The sequence below is a fragment of the Phyllobates terribilis genome, unplaced genomic scaffold (genome assembly GCF_046119375.1).
Source record: "Phyllobates terribilis strain yellow unplaced genomic scaffold, ASM4611937v1 Scaffold_9__5_contigs__length_417890890, whole genome shotgun sequence".
Classification (NCBI taxonomy): Eukaryota; Metazoa; Chordata; class Amphibia; order Anura; family Dendrobatidae; genus Phyllobates; species Phyllobates terribilis.
The window spans coordinates 32,697,903-32,719,282 of NW_027362769.1; the positions used below are offsets into that span (position 1 = coordinate 32,697,903).

General features: G+C 46.0%; 1 protein-coding gene across 4 annotated transcripts in view; it reads left to right on the top strand.

Annotated features, from left to right (window-relative positions):
- CPO (carboxypeptidase O) overlaps positions 1 to 21,380 on the top strand; it is a 507,705-nt gene that overhangs the window by 416,872 nt on the left and 69,453 nt on the right. For all 4 annotated transcript variants that reach the window (XM_073646349.1, XM_073646350.1, XM_073646351.1 and 1 more), the window contains one exon: positions 5,644 to 5,768. In XM_073646349.1, coding sequence (XP_073502450.1) covers positions 5,644 to 5,768 — 125 coding nt within the window. The remainder of the gene's footprint in view (positions 1 to 5,643; positions 5,769 to 21,380) is intronic.

Below are 21,380 nucleotides of genomic sequence, written 5' to 3' on the forward strand. Positions count from 1 at the left end.
GTCTGGTTTGACGACCTGTGTAGTGGAACCTCGTACAGTGCTGAGTGTGCTGCCATCACCATGTATGGTGGTCAAGAAAAGGACATCCCTTTTGTCCTTGTACTTGACCATCAACAGGTGGTCGCTACATTGGGCTCTGCTCTCACCCCTTTTGAGCAGCTGCCCAATTAGCGTCTTTGGGAGGCCTTTCTGAATTTTGCGGACAGTACCGCAGGCTGTGGTACGTCGCGCAGAGAGGGACTGGAAGAGCGGGATACTTGTATAAAAGTTATCCACGTAGAGGTGATAACCTTTATCAAGCAGTGGGTGCACCAAGTCCCACACAATTTTCCCACTCACTCCCAGAACAGGGGGGCATTCAGGGGGTTCAATCCGGGAGTCCTTCCCTTCATAAACTCTAAACTTGTGAGTGTATCCTGAGGTACTCTCACAAAGTTTATACAGCTTGATCCCATACCTTGCCCTCTTACTGGGCAGGTACTGCCGGAATCCAAGCCGCCCCTTAAAAGAAATTAAGGACTCATCCACACAGATGTCCCTTTGGGGCACGTACACTTCACCAAACTTGTTGTTGAAGTGTTCGATGACCGGCCGAACTTTGAAAAGACGATCAAAGTTCGGGTCATCGCGTGCAGGACACCTTGCATTATCTTGGTAATGCAAGAACTTGTAGATGGCCTGAAAACGTGTCCGGGGCATGACCATTCGGAACACTGGAGTGTTATACAAAACGTCAACACTCCAGTATTGCCGAAGCTCGGGCTTCTTCAAGATCCCCATAAGAAGGACCAAGCCCCAAAACTTCATCATTTCTACTGCGTCTACAGGAGACCAGTTAGAAAATGATGAAGAGGGGTTTTGTTCTAAAAATTGATGAGCGTATAAATTAGTTTGGCCCACCATGAGGTTTATAAAATCCTCAGAGAAAAAGACTTTGAAAAAAGTCTATTTCTGTGAGGCCGGTGGTGTCAAACTTGATTCCTGATTCCGCTACGAAATTAGGAATCAGCGGCTCATAATTTTCGGGGGGCGAAGTCCATATAGGCTCAGTAGTGGGGGGCGCTGGAACATCTCTCCTGCGACGACGGCGGGACGTGCCAGCAGAACCTGAGGAAGAGGAGGAAGAAGAGAAGGAGGAAGAAGAGAAGGAAGAAGACGACGAGGAGTCGGAAAAATAAAGAAATGTGGGATCCTCACCCTCACTGTCAGTGTCGGAGGCAAGAATAGCGTATGCCTCCTCCGCTGAATACTGAGTTTGGGATGAGCCGGACATTGTTTGTTATGTATGTGGTGCGTGTGTGTCAATACTTTGAGAGTGTGTGTGTCAGTACTTTATTTAGAGTGTGTGGAAAAAGGAAATACTGTATGTGGTGCAAACAGCGAGCACGAGTGTGGATTGGTGAACTATGCCACCGATCAATACTCGGCGGCTGCTGGATGTGCGCACAAATGTGTGGGGAGTGGGAAGAGGGGAATTGGGTTGGATGAGGGGAGATCAGATTACTTACCAAAGTCCCCTCTGTTCTTCTTTCAGGACCGGGAGCCCGGAGCAGAAGCCCGGCGCTGGTGACCGGGAGCCCAGCACTGGTGACCGGGAGCCCAGCACTGGTGACCGGGAGCCCGGAACAGGAAGACGGGAGCCCGGAGCAGGAAGACGGGAGCCCGGAGCAGGAGACTGGCGCTGGTGACCGGGAGCCCGGCGCTGGTGACCGGGAGCCCGGAGCAGGAAGACGGGAGCCCGGAGCAGGAGACTGGCGCTGGTGACCGGGAGCCCGGAGCAGGAGACCGGGAGCCCGGCGCTGGTGACCGGGAGCCCGGAGCAGGAAGACGGGAGCCCGGAGCAGGAAGACCGGGGGCCCGGTGCAGGAGACCGGGGGCCCGGAGCAGGAGACCGGGGGCCCGGAGCAGGAGACCGGGGGCCCGGAGCAGGAGACCGGGAACCCGGAGCAGGGGACCGGTACTGGAGCTGGAGATCAGAAGCAAAAGAATTAACAGGGACACTGGGGTGAGGCGGATTGGGGTGGGAAGGGGGGTAAAAAGACAGGGGAGTGGGAAGAGGGGTAAAAAGACAGGGGAGTGGGAAGAGGGGGATTGGGGTGGATGAGGAGAGATCAGAGATGGACTTACCAAAGGGTCAGCAGGACTGGAGCAGAAGACCCAGAGCAGGAGACCGGGAGCCCGGAGCAGGAGACCGGGAGCCCGGTGTAGGAGACCAGGAGCCCGGTGCAGGAGACCAGGAGCCCGGCGCTGGTGACCAGGAGCCCGAAGCTGGTGACCGGGAGCCCGGCGCAGGAGCCCGGAGCAGGAGCCCGGGAGCAGGAGCCCGGGAGCAGGAGACCGGTACTGGAGCTGGAGATCAGAAGCAAAAGAATTAACAGGGACACTGGGGTGAGGCGGATTGGGGTGGGAAGGGGGGTAAAAAGACAGGGGAGTGGGAAGAGGGGTAAAAAGACAGGGGAGTGGGAAGAGGGGGATTGGGGTGGATGAGGGGAGATCAGAGATAGACTTACCAAAGGGTCAGCAGGACTGGAACAGAAGACCCAGAGCAGGAGCCCGGAGCAGGAGACCAGGAACCCGGTGCAGAAGACCAGGAGCCCGGTGCAGGAGACCAGGAGCCCGGTGCAGGAGACCAGGAGCCCGGTGCAGGAGACCAGGAGCCCGGTGCAGGAGACCAGGAGCCCGGAGCAGGAGACCGGTACTGGAGCTGGAGATCAGAAGCAAAAGAATTAACAGGGACACTGGGGTGAGGCGGATTGGGGTGGGAAGGGGGGTAAAAAGACAGGGGAGTGGGAAGAGGGGTAAAAAGACAGGGGAGTGGGAAGAGGGGGATTGGGGTGGATGAGGGGAGATCCGAGATGGACTTACCAAAGGGTCAGCAGGACTGGAACAGAAGACCCAGAGCAGGAGACCAGGAGCCCGGCGCTGGTGACCAGGAGCCCGGCGCTGGTGACCGGGAGTGGAGCTGGAGACAGCTGCAGGATGCAGAAAAAAAGGTTACGGGGGTAAAAAGAGGGGGGAGGGGGGATTGGGGTGGATGAGGGGAGAACAGACTTACCAAAGTCTTCTCTGCAGGATCAGCAGCAGGCTCTGGAGCAGGAACCACAGCAGGTCAGGAGCAGAAGATCCAGGAGCTGGAGCACAAGATCCAGGACGCTGGAACAGAAGATCCAGGAGCAGCAGCAGCAGCAGCGACTGGAACAGTGAGAAGATGGTCTTGTGGTGTCACAGAATATTCTGTGGCACTACAAGGCCCAGCACAGACACATCAGATGTGATCGCTCTGTAGAAATCCTCACCAAATGTGAGGGTCTGCAGGGCGGTCACAGGGTGATGATGGGGTGGTGACAGGTGGAGGTAATCTGATTGGAGCAATCATTGATGACATTGATCGCTCCAATCAGAGTACCTGAATACAGGTGACCAGGCGGTCACAGGGAGGTGTCACCCCTCTGTGACCCCCTGTGGTGCATGTTGTGCCCCAGCCATCTGATTGGTGACACTGATTGTACCAATCAGATATGGCTGGAGCAGAGCACCGATCCTAGGCTGCAGATCACTGTTTCCGGCAATCACATTGCCGGAAACAGTGAGAAATGCTGTGATTGGCTGTTCAGATTTGAACAGCCAATCACAGCGATCGCTGGTGCGGGGGGGCGGCGACAGCCCCTGGGATGATGACGCCATCTAACAGGAGGTAGGATGGCACCGTAACTTTAATGCTGTCACCGCGACTTAAGTCGCGGTGCCGCATTAAAGATATGACGTACTAATACGGGTCTGGCTCTTAAGTCCCAGGGCACAGACGTGTATTAGTACGGCAAATGTTGTTAAGGGGTTAAAATACAGTTGGAGAACTGGTTAATTTGTATGTGTTTTTATGGGGGCCATTGCTAATGTTAATTTAGAACACAATAGAAACATTCCTCCTCTCTCACTCTGGCAAAGGGCTATAAAAGAAGGGTCAAATTCATTTTTTCCATATACCTAAAGAAGGCTGCAAACAGCCGAAACGCGTTGTGTATATAGCCTTTATTTGTTTTATATTAGTGTAACTAAAACAATTTTACTTTCAAGCAACCTGAAGTTCCTGCACCTTTATCTCACTTGGTGGCAAAGACAGTGCCATCACTTGGTTCTCCGTTTTGGCATTTTTCACATAACAGTGGAGATTCTCACAGCAACATCAGATTCAGACTTGAAAGACAGTTGGACAACTGGTTAATTTGTATGTGTTTTTATGGGGGCCATTGCTAATGTTAATTTAGAACACAATAGAAACTTTCCTTCTCATGAAGAAGTGTCCTACTTTAGCCCCACTCCTAGATAATTTGTCTCCATCTTACATATGTATAATCTGTATGAGAAATACCACCATATGTAACCAGATAGTACCATCATAGATAATGGTAGATACAGTTCTCTTCACATGCAGTCAAAACATAAAGAAATATAATATTTCTGTCTGTAGTCAACCAATTCTCTTTATTCTGTCTGGCCAGACTGCTATGAAGGTGTATCCAAGCTGTAATGCACAAGCCAAATGCCCCTTGAACCAGTTACAATGCACCTACAGGGTATGAGAGTCGGAGTGGCACCATGACAACCATAATGTCCTCATTGCCCAATTTACCAAGTGACAAGTTTTCCCATGACAACCACAATGCTCTCCATGCCAACAAAAATATTGCTATGACAATTATTGTACCTTCATGACAGTGACAATACTCCCATGGCAATATACGCAGTGGCGTAACTTGAAGCTTGTGAGCCCTAATGCAAAATCTCCAACAACGCCCCAACTGCTCCCTTGCTATTTTCCTATTCTATGTGGTGATTGCTGGCCTTGGTCACACAGGGGTAAAATATCAGGGGCACACGCCTCTGCCTGAATAAAACAGAACTTGTCTCTTTGTGATCTGATATGTATCCAAGGGGAAAAGTTTCTCCTTGCGGAGAGTAACTTGTCAGGCCTGATATGCCAAGGTAAGGAGACTTTTAAGCCTTGCAATGCTCCTCTGGGAAACTAAATATGCAAATTGTCTCTTCAGAGAGGAAGAGGACTAGAACTCTAGTGCCACCTATAAGAAGTAGCTACTTCCAGTAGGTGGCACTAAAGTTCCTCTCTGAAGAGGCAATTTGCATATTGAACTGATATGTAAAATAGGTGCAGAAATACTAGGGGAATAGGATGGAGATTAATGAATTAATCTATAGTATTTTAGGTATTATTTTCATGTTTCTTTACTGTAACTCAAAGGCAAACATGGAGCAGTTTCCCAGTTCATATTATAGTTAAGGAGTTAGATATTGGTGAAAATATAAATCATCAATTCCATATTTAACACAGAATAAAACATTGGTAAATGTAGTTTTGCTGATGGGCCATCTAAAGTGTTCTACCACAGAGCCTTTTATTAGAGCTCATTACTGCGGATTCACCTGGCTTCTTGTGAATTACAGATATAGAGTAATTAATGTGGAGGGAAAGCAATTAGACATGCATGCATGTAGTACTATAAATCTCAGTTTGTCCTTCTACACACTGAATACTAATGAACATCATTCCCAGGTATCATTCATTGTGAGCCTTGTTCCGTTCATAAACTGCATGATGTGTGATTTATTATTATTATTTTCCAACAGTTGGATCTATGGAAGCCTCTCCAGCCAGAAGATATCAGTGTCAGAAGTGTAGTGCATGTCAGGATCCCATCCATTGCTCTGCAGCCCGTGAACGAGGCCATGCTTCACTGTTCACTATCTTTTAAGTAAGTGAACTGATGTGAGTTGAGCAGTTTTAATCTTCTAGACTTTGGATGAAATTGAGTATCAGTCATGCAGAGTGACACGCTGAAGAGGAGAGTGCACATCAAACATGTTCTGAGGTGCGATGCGGCTCGCTGTGCAGCATGCAATCTACTTTTACATATGCATTATTATTTTCAATTGCAAGATTACTATACAATCATTACTCAAAAAAAACAAAAAAAGAAAAGTTTAAAGCAGACTTTTTTGCTTAGGGAAGGAAAATGAAATGAAAGATTTGACCAATAATATTGAACCTATCCTCGTTTTCATTACTGTAAGGACTAATAAGACAGTAAAACATCAGATATATCTTTATAGTCATTCCTAGAAACTGCATACTAACGACACACGAGGGCCACACTGGAGTCATAAGGCAGCAATTGGGGAACACTGTCCTGGTTATATATGCGCATGGTGGCTTACTTCTCTTCATTCTTGCTGTTAGGTTTTAGATAGAAAAGGTGTTTTTAAAGGGACCCTATAAAATAGTCGCTGTGTCAGGTTAGGTATGAAATTTACCTGGATCTTACCCACAACAACCCACCATATCAAAGAAATGAATATTTACATTTTAATAGGCAAATACAGGGTTTTTCTAAAAAAGAATGGACGTAATACTTTTTGAAAGTTTTGTCACCTGATCTCAAAAACAACATGAGCATGACTCCAGTTAAAGCGCACCTGTCAGCAGGATTGTGCTCAGTAAACTACATATACTGTCAGGTGGGTGACATTACACTGATTAAAATGATACATTGGTTGATGAAATCCGTCCTGTGGTTCTCGTGTAATCTTTACTTTCAGTTTGGAGATAATGATATGCTCGTGTTTCGGTGCAGCCTGTTGGGGTCGCTCTATCTGGTGCTCTGCCTACATATTCATCTGTATGCTCTTATGACAACTCACTTTCCTGTGAGTCATCGTAGAGAAAGAGTGCTTGGTCATCAAATGGGCAATTGACACATTGAGATACTATCTGTTAGGCCGGAAGTTCAGGCTAGTGTCAGATAATGCGCCCCTGAAATTGATGAGGGAAAGGAAGGGGGAGAATGCCCGGGTGATTGGATGGTTTCTAGAACTCCAGGACTTTAGTTTTCATGTGGAGCACAGGCGCGGGAAACTACATGGTAATGCAGATGCCTTGTCCAGACTGTCCCTCTTTAGGCAGTGAAGGTGCCAAAACCCCTGGCTTTCGGCAGGGGGGTGGGGTGGGGGCAAAGTCACTGGTAAATTGCTCGAGGGGTGGTATGTTTCACTCTGGCTATTACCTTTAGTGATTTGAAACCCTGAAGATTTGCTCCAGCGCTCTAAGTGTTGAGAGGGGTTAAGCAGCCATTTTAATGGCTGGGTTTTTGAGAACAACCATAGAGCAGCTGGGAGGTTGTTCTCCATGTCTCCACCCCAGGGTGTGGTTTGGGGTTTAAATAAATGCCTACTGAGGAATTAGTTGTTCAGGGTGTCTGGAGGGGCTAACTCTAGAGAGGTGCTTGTGGTTGTACTGAACTGAACCAGTGTTTTGCTAACCCTGAGCGGGCGGATCCCCTCAGGTATATGGACTGTGATATACATTTTCTTTTGTTTACACATTATGTCAAGAAAGGCATGTTTGTTTTGATGAACTTTACAGCGGTTTATGCCATGCTTTTAATAAGCCACTGAGAAATTTCTACCTCCATGTGCAGCTGAGTGAGCTGATCTACCAAAATATATATATACTGTAAATATTTATATATGCCCCCCATACTGGTATTTATGTCCCTCATCCTTGCCCCTTCCTGGTATATGTCCCTTTTCTTGGGCCCCATCCTGATAAAAATATCCCCCATCCAGGTATATGCCCCCCGTTCTGCCGCTGTTCTTTAATGTATAGAAAAAAATAAAACATTATACTCACCAGGGGCAAACATAGAAGTCATGGAGCCCCATAGCAGAAGAATAATGCACTCCCCATAGTCCTCCATATAGTATAATGCACAGCCTATAGTCCTCCCTATAGTATAATGCACCCCACATAGTCCTCCATATAGTTTAGTTCACCCTTCATAGTCCTCTATACAGTATAATGTGCCCCCATAGTCCTCCATATAACATAGTGCACAGCCCATAGTCCTCCCTATAGTATAATGTACCCCCATAGTTTTCCATATAGTATAATGCACCCTTCATAGTCCTTCATATAGTATAATGTGCCCCCATAGTCCTCCATATAGTATAATGCACAGCCCATAGTCATACATGTAATATAATGCACAGCCCAGTTATATATGTAATATAATGTACAGTCCAGTCATAAATGTAATATAATACACAGCCCAGTCATACATGTAATTAAATGTACAGCCATAGTCATAAATGTAATATAATGTACAGCCCATAGTCATCCATGTAGTATAATGCACAGCACATAGTCATCCATATAGTATAATACACAGCCCGTAATCATACATATAATTTAATTCACAGCCAACAGTCATGCATGTAGTATAATGCACAGACCATAGTCATGTATGTAATATAATTCACAGCCCATAGTCATACATGTAGTATAATGGAGACTCCATAGTCATATGTGTACTATAATGCACAGCCCATAATTTTCTATATAGTATAGTGCACAGCCCTAGGTCATATATGTAATATAAGGACATTTGTGTGTTTCTTTCTTTTGACTATGGGGTTAGTAATGGGGGTGTCTGACAGACGCCTCTCCATTACTAACCCCTGAACTTGATGTCAGTGGACATTACACAACTGGCATCAACCCCAAAACCATTAAGTCAATTGCCAGTGCACAAGGGCAATCGGGAAGAGTAGAGGTTAAGCGCCAGAATTGGTGCATCTAATGGATGCGCCATTTCAGGGGAGGCCGAGGGCTGCTTTTATAAGGCTAGGAAGGGGCCAATATCTATGGACCTTCCTAGCCTATTATTATCAGCCCATAACGGTCTGCTTAGCCTTTTCTGGTTATTAAAAATAGGGGGTCCTACATCATTTATTTCTAGGGTCCCCACATTTTAATAACCAGTAAAGGCTAAGCAGACAGCTGTGAGCTGATATTAGTAGACTGGGATGCTCCATGGTTATTGGCCCCTTCCCAGACTAAAAAGACTAGCTCACAGCTGTCTGCTTTCCCTTAGCTGGTTTTTAAAAATAAGAGGGACCCCACGCCATTTTTTTAAATGTATTTACTTCTTTATTACCAAAACACGAGTACAGAAAACTACACACGCAAAGCACTGATTATATATCTCACTTACATATTTCTATATATCTACAGTGGCTTGCGAAATATTCATCCCCCTTGGCATTTTTTGTATTTTGCTACCTCACAATCTGGAATTTCACTGTTTTTTGAGGGTTCTGCATCAGTTCATGTTAATATCATGCCTTCAATTGTGAACATTTGGATTTCTTGTTATTGTGAATCAAACAACAAATAGAACAAAATAACTGAAAACTTTAGTGTGCATAACTATTCACCCCCTAAAGTCAGTACTTTGTAGAGCCTCCTTTTGTAACAATTACAGCTGAAAGTTCCTTTAGATAAGTCTCTATGAGTTTCAATATCTTGCCACTGGGATTTTTGCCCATTCCTCAAGGCAAAACTGTGATAGATCCTTCAAGTTTAATGATTTCCTCTGGTGAACAGTAATCTTCAAGTCTGACCACAGATTCTCAATTGGATTAACATCTGGGCTTTGACTAGGCCACTCCAAAACATTTACACATTTCCCCTTAAACCTTTCGAGTGTTGCTTTAGCAGTATGCTTTGGGTCATTGTCTTCTTGGAAGGTGAACCTCCATCCCAGTCTCAAATCACTGACAGATAGTGATGAGCGAGCGTACTCGCTACTGCTCAGTACTTGCCCGAGCATCTCACTGCTCGAGATGCACGGCGCTCGACAAGTATTTCCGGGATGCTTGGGTGGGAGCTCGGGTCCCTGCCCTGCATGTTTGGTGCTCTTTAGAGAGTCAATGAACATGCAGGGATTGTCTGCCACTCACTGTAATGCTGTAGCCATCTTGGTTGTGGCATTACAGTGATTGGCTGGCCGCATAGCGTCATCGGGTCTATATAAGACCTGGAGACACTATGCTTGCCAAAGTCTAACCTTGAGACAGACAGAGTAGGGAGAAGTGCTGCTGTGTGAAGGACAGAATTGGCAGTGTAATAGTTAAACATAGGTATTCAACAACAGCATACATATTCATCTGAACTAACAGTTCTTCTGAGGACTAATCCAGCTGCATATATTAAGTGGTGATAGCAGGAATTAGGCAGGCAGAGAAAGTTGTGAACACTATACAGCACAATAGTGTCCATTGCACATTCTGTCTTCTCCTGCTGTTACAGATATCCATAGACCTAGCCCCAGATATCAGGGGCCTGATTTTTTTTTTATCTTACTCCTGATTATTTTCTAAAAAAGTAATAGAGTCCAAAATGTTACTGCTCCATTTGCTTCTTAGCACAGCAGAATACAGCCAGATCTTTTCCATCATTAGACGTGATCCCATATTACAGAGATAAAAATCCAGAAATTTGTAGTGAACATGGAAAATATTGTCCTCCATTTACAGTTTGGCAGCAGCGTGTCAGTGAAGCTATTCACATGTGGTCCCTGCCAATAATAGGAAACTACAAACCCGCTATTTAAAACTGTGGGCGTCCATCAGATGTATCACATAACTGTGGTACAAATCCAGCCATTTGTAGCGACCGTGCAAAATATTGTCCTCTATTTAAAATGGGCAAGGCGCGTGGCAAGGGATGGGGAAGTGGACGTGATGGTGCATGCAGAGGCCAAGGTCATGGGCAAGCTGAAATTGTGCCACAACAAACACCCACATCTTCTCGCCCGACCTTCTTGTCCCAATTACTAGGGGACCGCAGCACACCACTATTGAACCCAGAGTAGTGTCAAAAGGTTGTTGGTTGGATAGCAGATAATGCTTCCAGTCACTTTGCCACCAACACCACCACCACCCTGTCTTCCACACGGTCAAGTCTCAGTAGCCGTGAGTCTGGACTTCATATTCCTCACCCTGATCCTCCTTCCTTCCACTATGCTGAGTGCCTGGAGACAACTGATCCCACACTTGGACACTCCAAAGAGCTGTTCACTTTTCCATTTATAGATTTAGGCCTCTCGCCCGGCCAGCTTCAAGCGGGGCAAGAAAAGAACGCGTGTAGCGATGCCCAAATATTTGAGCAGACACGGTCACACGAAGGCAACGGTGGGAAAGTGCAACTACTGTCGCAAGAGGTGGATGATGATTAGACACAATTGCTAGAAAGTCAGGAGGAGGACCAGGGTGCGGAAGTGGAAGTGGTGGACGATGAAGTCACAGACCCAACCTGGCAAGGTTTCCGTTGTTGTGCATGCATGCCAATCCCCTGTCCATGGCGCATGCAAAAATGCCTCCCGCCATGCACCTGTCTTTGCACACTTGCAACTACCACCATCAGCTAACACGTCCACATCCTTGTCCCAGCACAGCGTTCAGTTGTCCCTACCCCAGTCCTTGGAAAGCAAGCACAAATACGCAGCCAACGCCCCACAGGCCACATTACTAAACACACATTTCACGAATGTTTGGGCTCAAAATGTTGCCTTTTAGGCTCGTGGAGACGGAAGCTTTCCGCAACCTGATGGCGGCAGCCGTCCCTCGGTACTCTGTACCCTGCCGCCACTGTTTCTCCCGGTGTGCCATCCCCGCATTACACAAGCATGTGTCCCATAACATTAGCTGTGCCCTCAATAACGCAGTTACTAGGAAAGTTCACCTAACTACGGACACGTGGACAAGTGCTTGTGGGCAGGGATGGTACGTCTCGCTGACGGCACACTGGGTTAATATAGTGGAAGCCGGGACCCAATCGGACTTTGGGACGGAACACGTCCTCCCGACGTCAAGGATTGCAGGCCCTTGGTCAATCAGGGTTGCCCCCACATTCTACAGCTCCTGAACCTCCTTCTCCTCCTCTTCAGCATCCATCTCCGAAATGACCACATCAGTCACAAGCTGGAAGCACTGCAGCACTGCCTCGGCCAAGCAGCAACAGGCTATGCTAAAGCTAATATGCTTAGGTGACAAACCGCTCACTGCTGAAGAGTTGTGGACAGCTCTGAAAGAGCAGGCAGTTCTGTGGCTGTCACGGTTGAACTTACAGCCAGGCATGGTCGTGTGTGACAATGGCCGGAACCTGGTGGCGGCTCTGAAGCGAGGCGAGCTCACCATGCCTGCCCCATGTGCTCAACCTCGTGGTTCAGTGGTTTCTCAAGTGCTACTCGGATCTGCCGGATCTGCTTGTCAAAGTATGCCGCGTGTGGGCCCATTTTAGAAAGTCAGCTACAGCTTCCGCTGCCCTTGCCGTGCTTCAGCAGCGTTTGCAGCTTCCAGCTCACCGACTGGTGTACGATGTCCCCACGAGTTGGAACTCAACATTCCATATGTTGGGAAGGATTTGTAAGCAGCACAGGGCAGTTGTTGACTACCAGCTTCAAAACGTCCGTCGGTATTCAGGTCAGCTTCCGCACAGAAGATATCAGGAGTGTGCATGGATGTCAGACATCTGTGCTGTCCTCCAAAACTTAGAAGACTCCACCAAGATGGTGAGCGGCGATGGCACCATAATTAGCATCAACATCCCACTTCTCTGTCTTCTGAAACGATCTCTGCTCACAATTAAAGAGGAGGTATTGCAGGAGGAGCACAATGAGATGGAGCAAGGAACCATACAGAGTGATTCCTCACAGCGCAGCCTCCTCTCATCCCAGCGTGGATTGGGTAACAATGAGGAAGAGGAGGAGGAATAACAGGAGCTAGTTTCCTGCGCTATAGATGGTACTGCCCACACAACTGTCATACCATCTGTTCAGCGTGGATGGCCAAAGGAAAGGGAGGAAGAGGAAGAGTAAAGCATGGTCAGTTGTCCTCTTGGTGAGGACACGTAAGTCTTGCCTGTTAGCAGTCTGGCACACATGGCTAAGTTTATATTATGTTGCCTTTCCTGTGACCCTCGCTTTCTCCAAATTTTGGGTGACAGTCATTACTGGTTGGTGACACTTCTAGATCCACGCTACAAGGAGAACTTTCGATCTCTTATTTCTGCGGCGGACAGGACTAATAAATTGGTGCAGTACCAGAAGGCCCTTGTTGCGGAATTATTAAAAAATTCCCATCTGAAAACGTTAGCGGTAGAGGTCACAGTTCTTGGACAACTAAGGAGTACAAGCGAGAAACACAAATAAGATCCAGCAGGGGCAGAGGAACACTGTCAAAGGTCTGGGAGTGCTTTCTCAGATCCTCCCATCGCACAGGCCCTGATTCGCGAGGTACTCTCACAAGGAGGGATAATTTTACGAAGATGCAGAAGGAGTACCTTGCTGACTGTACCAATGTTCTCCGTGATTCCTCTGTGCCTTATAATTATTGGGTATCCAAGCTGGACACGTGGCATGAACTGGCTCTCTACGCCTTGGAGGTCCTGGCCTGCCCTGCCACTAGCATTTTGTCAGAGCGGGTTTTTAGTGCTGCCGGGGGAATTATAACTTATAGGCGCATCCGTCTGTCAACTGAAAATGCTGACAGGCCAACTCTTCTAAAAATGAACAAGGGCTGAATTGGGCCAGACTTCTCAACACCACCGAATGATAGCAGCGGAACATAAACTCAAATCCAGTGTCTTTTTTTGGGAGGTCAATTCCCATGCACCTCTTCACACCCAAACATGGGTATACGCTTCCTGATTCTGTCTATTTGTTGTTGTCCTCCTCCTTCTCCTCATCCTCATCCTCCACCACCATATCACCAGGGTGACCGTGATGCAACACCCACATAATTTTTTTTAAGGGTGTTTATGATGCCCATAGGAAATGTTTTTTATACAGTATGTTCATGTATACTCCCATGGGGTAAATGTTTTTTAGTCCATGCACTTACTGCATAGGCATTACAAGTATAGGAGGCCCGCTCCTTTATAATGGGAACATTTTTTTAATGAGGCCCTCCTCTACGTCTCTTCCAAGGGGCATTGTAGTGCGTCCAAATTTTTGGCAGCCCTTGTAGTCAGTGTATACGCAATAACTGTATAGCAGAACCGCTCCTTTATAATTGGAACATGTTGTTATGGAGGCCATCCTGTATGTGTCTTTAAATTGATCTTTGGGTATTCCAAAATTTAAGCAGCCGTTGTAGTCACTGCATACGCAATAACTGTATATTAGAACTGCTCCTTTATAATGGGAACATTTTGTTACGGAGGCGCTCCTGTATGTGTCTTTAAATTGGTATTGGGATATTTCCAAAATTTAGGCAGCTGTTGTAGTCACTGCAAACGCAAAAATGCTTGAAAAACGCACAGTGGGCACGCAGCCTAAAAATAGGCTTTGTGACTTTCAGAGTCCCTCCTTCATAAATGAAACAGGATGTGTCTGATTATGTCTCACACACCATATGTTAAAATTACATTTTCTGGTAAATGTTTTTTTCACCGTTGAAAGTAATGCAAAAGTGCAAAAATGCATCAAAAACGCTACATGTGAACATAGCCCAAGGTGTGTTGGAGCATTTTTGTTTTGGGGTATTTATTTCGCCTTATATACAAGTCATTATCCTGGAAAGGATGTTCCTTAACATTTTTCCCAGGAAAATCCATTTTGGTTTTGTGTTTGTATGTTTTATTGTGAGTCCATAAAAGTGGCGTAATACTCTGACAACATTGTTCACAGCAGTGACATGGGAGTCAGAGATGCTTCCAGGGGTCTTCCCCATGCTGTTCCCATGTCATTTGAGCACTGTTCCCATCGATTTCGGCAATTTTTAGGCCCCCTGCAGACCTCCGAGGGGGACCGCCGTAAAAATGCTCGAGTTTCCCATAGACTTACATTGGGCTCGTTCCTCGGGTCGAGAACTCGAGCATTACAATTTGCTCGACCTGAGCAACGAGCAGCTGAGCATTTTAGTGCTCGCTCATCACTACTGACAGACTGAAACAGATTTTGTTCAAGAATATCCCTGTATTTCACACCATCCATCTTCTCCTTGACTCTGACTTTTTTCCCTGTTCCTGCTGCTGAAAAACATCCCTACAGCATGATGCTGCCACTACCATGTTTTATTGTGGGGATGATGTTCTTGGGGTGATGAGTTGTGTTGGTTTGGTGCCAGACATAGCGTTTATCTTGGTGGCTAAAAAGTTCAATTTTGGTCTTATTTGACCACATCACCTTCCTCCATACATTTGGAGAGTCTCCTACATGTTTTTTGGCAAACTCAAAAAGAGCCTTACAATTTTTGTGTGTAAGTAAAGGCTTATTTTCTGCCCACTTTTTCATAAAGGCCACATCTATGGAGTGTACGGCTTATTGTGGTTGTATGGACAGATACTCCAGTCTCTGCTTGGGACCTCTGCAGTTCCTTCAAGGTTATCCTTGGTCTCTGTGCTGCCTTTCTGATTAATGCCCTGCTTGCCCGCGCTGAGAATTTTGGTGGATGGCCCTTTCATGCCAGGTTTGTTGTGGTACCGTGTTCTGTCAATTTGATGATAATGGATTTGATAGTGCTACAGGAGATCATCAGAGATTGGTATATTTATTATAACCCAACCCTGACTTGGACTTCTCAACAACTTTGTCCCTGACAGATTTGGAGACCTCCTTGGTCTTTATGGTGTTGCTTGGTTAGTTTTGCCTCTTGCTTAATGGTGTTGCAGTCTCTGTGGCTTTTCAGAAAAGATTTGTATATACTGACAGACCATAATACACTTAGATTGCACACAGGTGGACTTCCTTTCCCTAAGCATGTGACTTATGAAGGTTATTGCTTGCACCAGAAATTTTAGAGGCTTCATAGAAAAAGGGGTGAATACATATGCATATGCCAATTTTTTAGTTATTTGATCCCATAAATGTAATTTATGCTTATATTTTTCTCACTTCACTTGACCAATTTAGACTGTTTAGTGCTGATGCATCACACACAAATCATATTGCAAAAATATTTAAACACAGGTTGTAATGTAACAAAATAGGTAGAAAGCCAAGCGGGTGGAGTGCATACTTTTGCAAGCCACTGTAGATAGAATAGATAGATATCCTTTAGATATATAATTTTACAACTCCCCCCTACTTATAATAAGCTTGCACCCTTTAGTGCCTTTCATGTGCCTTTCACTAAAGGGCGTTTAAATAAATAATTAAAAAAAACGACGTGGGGTCACCCAATTTTGGATAACCAGCAAAGGTAAAGCAGACAGTTGTGAGTTTATATTATCAGGCTGGGAAGGTCCCTGGTTATTGGGCCCTTCCCAGCCTAAAAATACCAGCTCCCAGCCGCCCCAGTAGTGGTGCATCACATTAGATGCGCCAATTATGACTTTTTGCCCGGCTCTTCCTGATTGCCCTGGTGCGGTGACAATCAGGGTAATGGTATTTGGGGTTGATGTCGCTAGGTAGTGACGTCACCGCTCGCTCACCAGAATCACCAGCTCATGCTGCACTCTGCGAGACCTGGCAGCTCTGAACAGCGGTGAAGTCAGTAACCGTACTGCCAGGGTTGGCTCCAGGTTTTTCTGGGCCCCGGGCGAAAGAGTCTCAGTGGGCCCCTTTAACACATACCACGATTCATGATGCACAGATACCGCAGCGAAATATAGGTATAGTAAAATGCAAAGATTTCACTTCTTACATTACATGAGCGATATCTATTGTAAATTCCACAATAGCTCAGAAACCGGCGAATCGCTCCACACAGTATACTGGCCCCCATAAAATACTGCATACAGAATACTGGCCCCCATATAATGCCCCATGTAGGATGTCACCCCCCATATAATGCCCCATGCAGGATGTCCCTTTCCACCCCATATAATGCCCCATGCAAGATGTCACTTCTCCCCACCCATATAATGCCCTATGCAGGATGTCACTTCTCCCCCCTATATAATGCCCTATGCCGGATGTCCCCCCCATATAATGCCCCATGCAGGATGTCACTTTCCCCCACCATATAATACCCCATGCAGGTTGTCACCCCCCCCTCTTTATAATTCCCCATGCAGGATATCATCCCCCTCTCTTTAAAATGCCCCATGCAGGATGGCACCCACCCTCTTTATAATGCCCCATGCAGGATGTCACCCCCCATATAATGCCCCATGCAGGATGTCACCCCCCCATATAATGCCCCATGCCTCCATACATTAAAAAAAAAAAAAAAAAAATCAAATACTCACCTCACTCCTCCTCACCTGCTGCCGCTGCTCAGGTCCGGACTCCAGTGTCGTCGGCGGCATCCCGCTCTGCGCTGCCTGTGATGGCTCAGGGGAGGGCGTGATGGAAAGACGTCACCCCACCCTCTGACCTGAGACGTCACAGGGAACGCACAGCAGGAAGACAGCGGATCTGCGGAGGCACAGGGAGAGGTAAGTATCCAGCTGCCGGGGCCCTGAGCAAGCGGGGGAGACGGGCGGGCACTGGCACAACTCTCCTCCGCCCATAGTCCGGCGGGGTGCCTGACCGCGAGTGGGCCCCCCGCCTGCTCAGTGCCCTGCTACTTGCCCGGGTGTGCTGGGTGCTGACGCCGGCCCTGCGTACTGCTCATCAGAGTCGCAGAGTCACGCTGCCACATGAAAGGCACTAAAGGGTGCAAGTTTATTATGTGTAGGGGACTTCTAGCATTATATATCTTCAGGATATCTATCTATTCTATATATCTTCTATCTATTCTGAGTCTATTCAGTCTATTCTATCTAATCTAGTCTGTGAATTTACTGAACTTGGCTGAAAAAGATTCTTTGTTCCTGTGAGATATGTGCGTAAAAATCAGACAGCACACGCATGGGCCGTGTGTTGTCCGTTTTCTTTCTTGCACCCAATGACTTGCATTGGCAAGTCTCGTTCGATATACGTGGCCATACGCAGTATCCTGCGATTTTTACCTAAACCCGATTACAGCTGAGGAAAAATTCTCAGATGAGCACTGACTCATTTAATAACATTGCTCAGAGTGTAATGCGATGTTTTCTCGCATTGCACTCCTCCGTATTATACGCCAGTGTGAGTGAGCCTCAAGCCACAACCCCACTACCAGTATTTGGTCAGTATTTTTTCTCAGGAGTGGGAGCCAAAACCAGGTGAGGAACAATCAGAGAAAAGGTATAATAGAAACAAGTCACCAATTCTGCATTTATCACCCACTCCTGGTTTTGGCTCTCACTCCTGAGAAAAAATACTGACCGAATACTGACTAAATACTGGTAGTGGGGCCGTGGTCTAAGGGAACAAGCTGGTCGATTAAAATCATTGAGTTATGTCTTCAGTCCAACTCCAGGGCCCACCATTGTGACACAGAAGAGAAGTGACAGGTTTGCTTTAATACATAATATAATAAAATCAAAAGCAAGTTTAAAATTACCATAATATCTTTCCCCAAGGCCGACTGGAAAGTAGGGTCTCAGAATGTAAGCAGAGATATTAGAGAGAGAACATAAATTATAAATTCAGTATTTAAATGACCTAGTACAACATCTGCTATTCTATGGGGTAAATGAGCCCTGTGCCAAAGGATTTTTTTAATATAAAAACAGATTTCTATTGTGTTTCACATTACATGATTTCATTTTAGATATAGGCTTTAATAAAGTTATTTTTTAGGAATGTATCAATAAGCAAAGAATAAAACTTATCAACATTAACCCCTTCACCCCAAGCCTGTTTTCACCTTCCTGACCAGGCAATATTTTTCAGTTATGACCAGTTTCACTTTAAGGCCACGGCCCCACTATCAGTATTTGGTCAGTATTCAGTCAGTATTTTTTCTCAGGAGTGGGTGATAAATGCAGAATTGGTGACTTGTTTTTATTACACCTTTTCTCTAATTATTCCTCATCTGGTTTTGGCTCCCACTCCTGAGAAAAAATGCTGACCGAATACTGACCAAATACTGATATTGGGGCCGTGGCCAAAGTGGTAATAACTCTGCAACACTTCAACAGATCCCACTGATTCTGAAACTGCTTTTTTCGTGACAAATTGTACTTCATGTAAGTGGTAAAGTTAGGCTGATATTTTTTGCATTTATTTGTGAAAATATCGGAATATGGGTGAAAATGTTGAACATTTTGCAATTTTCAAACTTTTAATTTTTATGCCCTTAAACCAGATATTTATATCACACAAAATAGTTAACAAATAACATTTCCTGGAAGACCATTTCTTGTGACTACCTCTTGAAGCTCATCAAGAGAATGCCAAGAGTGTGCAAAGCAGTCATCAAAGCAAAAGGTGGCTACTTTGAAGAACCTAGAATATAAGACATATTTTCAGTTGTTTCACACTTTTTTGTTAAGTATATAATTCCACCTGTGTTAATTCATAGTTTTGATGCCTTCAGTGTGAATGTACAATTTTCAAAGTCATGAAAATACAGAAAAATCTTTAAATGAGAAGGTGTGTCCAAACTTTTGGTCTGTACTGTAGTTCAGAGAAAGATTTGTACATATCAATCCATTGTAGTTAAAACAAGTAGAAATGATTCATATATTTCATGAGTGCCTTTGGGTGATTGCTATTCCTATTACATATAAATTGGAGGAATTAAAATGGGTACCGTCCAATCTGTGCAAGACTTGTGCTTGTTAGTTAGTCTTTCTGAGGAACTGGCCTTGTTTTAAGACTATTAAACCAATGGAAGTAGAGCAGAGTCCACGGCTCTAAGAGATGCTGATTTTTCCTCCACGGAGCACCGGTTCCGTATATCGTATTGTGTTTTATTAGTGATTTACTTGTTATGTTTTATTAGAGTTCTGTTTGCTGGTCAGTATGTGCACCAATTTCACTTGTAAAGTGTCTAGCATTCCAGTAATCACATTAGTATCTCAGGAGCCTCCAGCCATTGTTCTAACAGACACTAGATGGGGATTGTAGACACAGTGAAGCCGTCACCACAGGGGGTTTCACATGCAGTCTCAGGTGAAGGGCTCCTGTAATATTCTCCATTGTTTCAGCAAAAAGCAAATACTTAAAGGGGAGGGTGTGAACACTTCTGACCTTTCAAGGGGCTGCTCCCAGAGAGAGAGAAGCCACGTTTAGTTAGGCAGTTGGTGGAATGTTGCCAAAGGGATAGGATCTAGGCTGAGGACCTGGAGCCATGGATGTATGGCCTATGAAGTGTGGAGTTCTATTGCAGGATGGGCTGGACACACGTGCTACAATTGTGGGATTTGTCACCTGGATTTAATGAACTTTCTTAAAAACAATGGCTGCTCGATACATGGGCTTCGGTTGTGATATCTGTTGTCTGGAGGAGCGTGGAATGTGGCTACAGACTATACTGGCGGGAGATACGAAATCTGTGGGCCAACCAAAAGTTCGGAGACAGTGAGTATCAACTGGTATGTGGGACTACCGATCCACGGCTGGGAACTTGTGGACTGAGAGCATTGTATTTTGGCCATTTTACCTGGAATTGTTATAAAACTATGGATGTAAGGAATAAAAGCTTGTTGCATCGTTAACCATACTAGGTGATTATTACAACCCACAACCTCAGATATTCAGAGTCTTGCAGAGGATAAATCGGATAAGTTATCTAACTTTTTGATAAGGGAGGTAATATCTCCCTAACTGCCCACTGGGTAAATGTAGTGGCGGCTGGGCCTGAGGCGGAGCCGTTTTTGCGCATGTCCTACCACCACTGGGGATTGCTGGATTTTCTCTGTCCATGTTGCCTCATGTTTCTCCACCGCCTCCTCATCCGACTCCTCATCCGTCAATGTAACGCCTGCACTACCAATTTCAGCACAGCAATGGGGACACGGCAACAAACTGTTCTGAAATTCATCTGTTTGGTGGAAAAATCCAACACTGCGCAGGAGCTGTGGATGGCGAACAAAGAACAGACAGATGAGTGGTTGGTGGCGCTGAACCTTAAGCCCAGTCTCTTGGTGTGAGATAACCGGCAAAATCTCGTAGCAACTTCTGGGTCTAGCCACTTTGACGCACATTCCTTGCCTGTCGCATGTGCTGAATTTGGTGGAGTAGAGCTTCCTTAAAAATTACACAGATATGTCAGAGCTGCTGCTGAGAGTGGAGGCCATCTGTGCATGCTCTCGGCATTCTCATCCTGTTGATTTCCTGTCTGCGCTGCAGCTTCACTTCTGCCTTCCCGCTCACTGCCTCATATGCGACGTACCCACAAAGTGGAACATGCACATGCAGGAGAGACTAAGCAAGCAGCAGCAGGCAATACTGGAATTTGAGTGTAACGGGTCTGGGAGGTGGAACCTCTGAGCTACTATACAAAGGGGCAGTCCTTGTAAGGAAGCGGGTGGCTCCCAGGGAAAGCGGGCAGGCAGTCACGACAAGTGACAGGGACAGTCTCTGGGTAGAAGGGCAGGAGGTCACGGCGAGTGACGGGGACAGTCTCTTGACAGGCCGGTGGTCACGGCAAGTGACAGCAGGATAAGAGTCTCTCGACAGGCAGGTGGTCACAGCAAGTGACGGCTAAGCCTCCAAGTAGGCTAGCAGGCGGGTAGCAGGTGAGTGCTCCCAGGTGAGCGGGTAAGA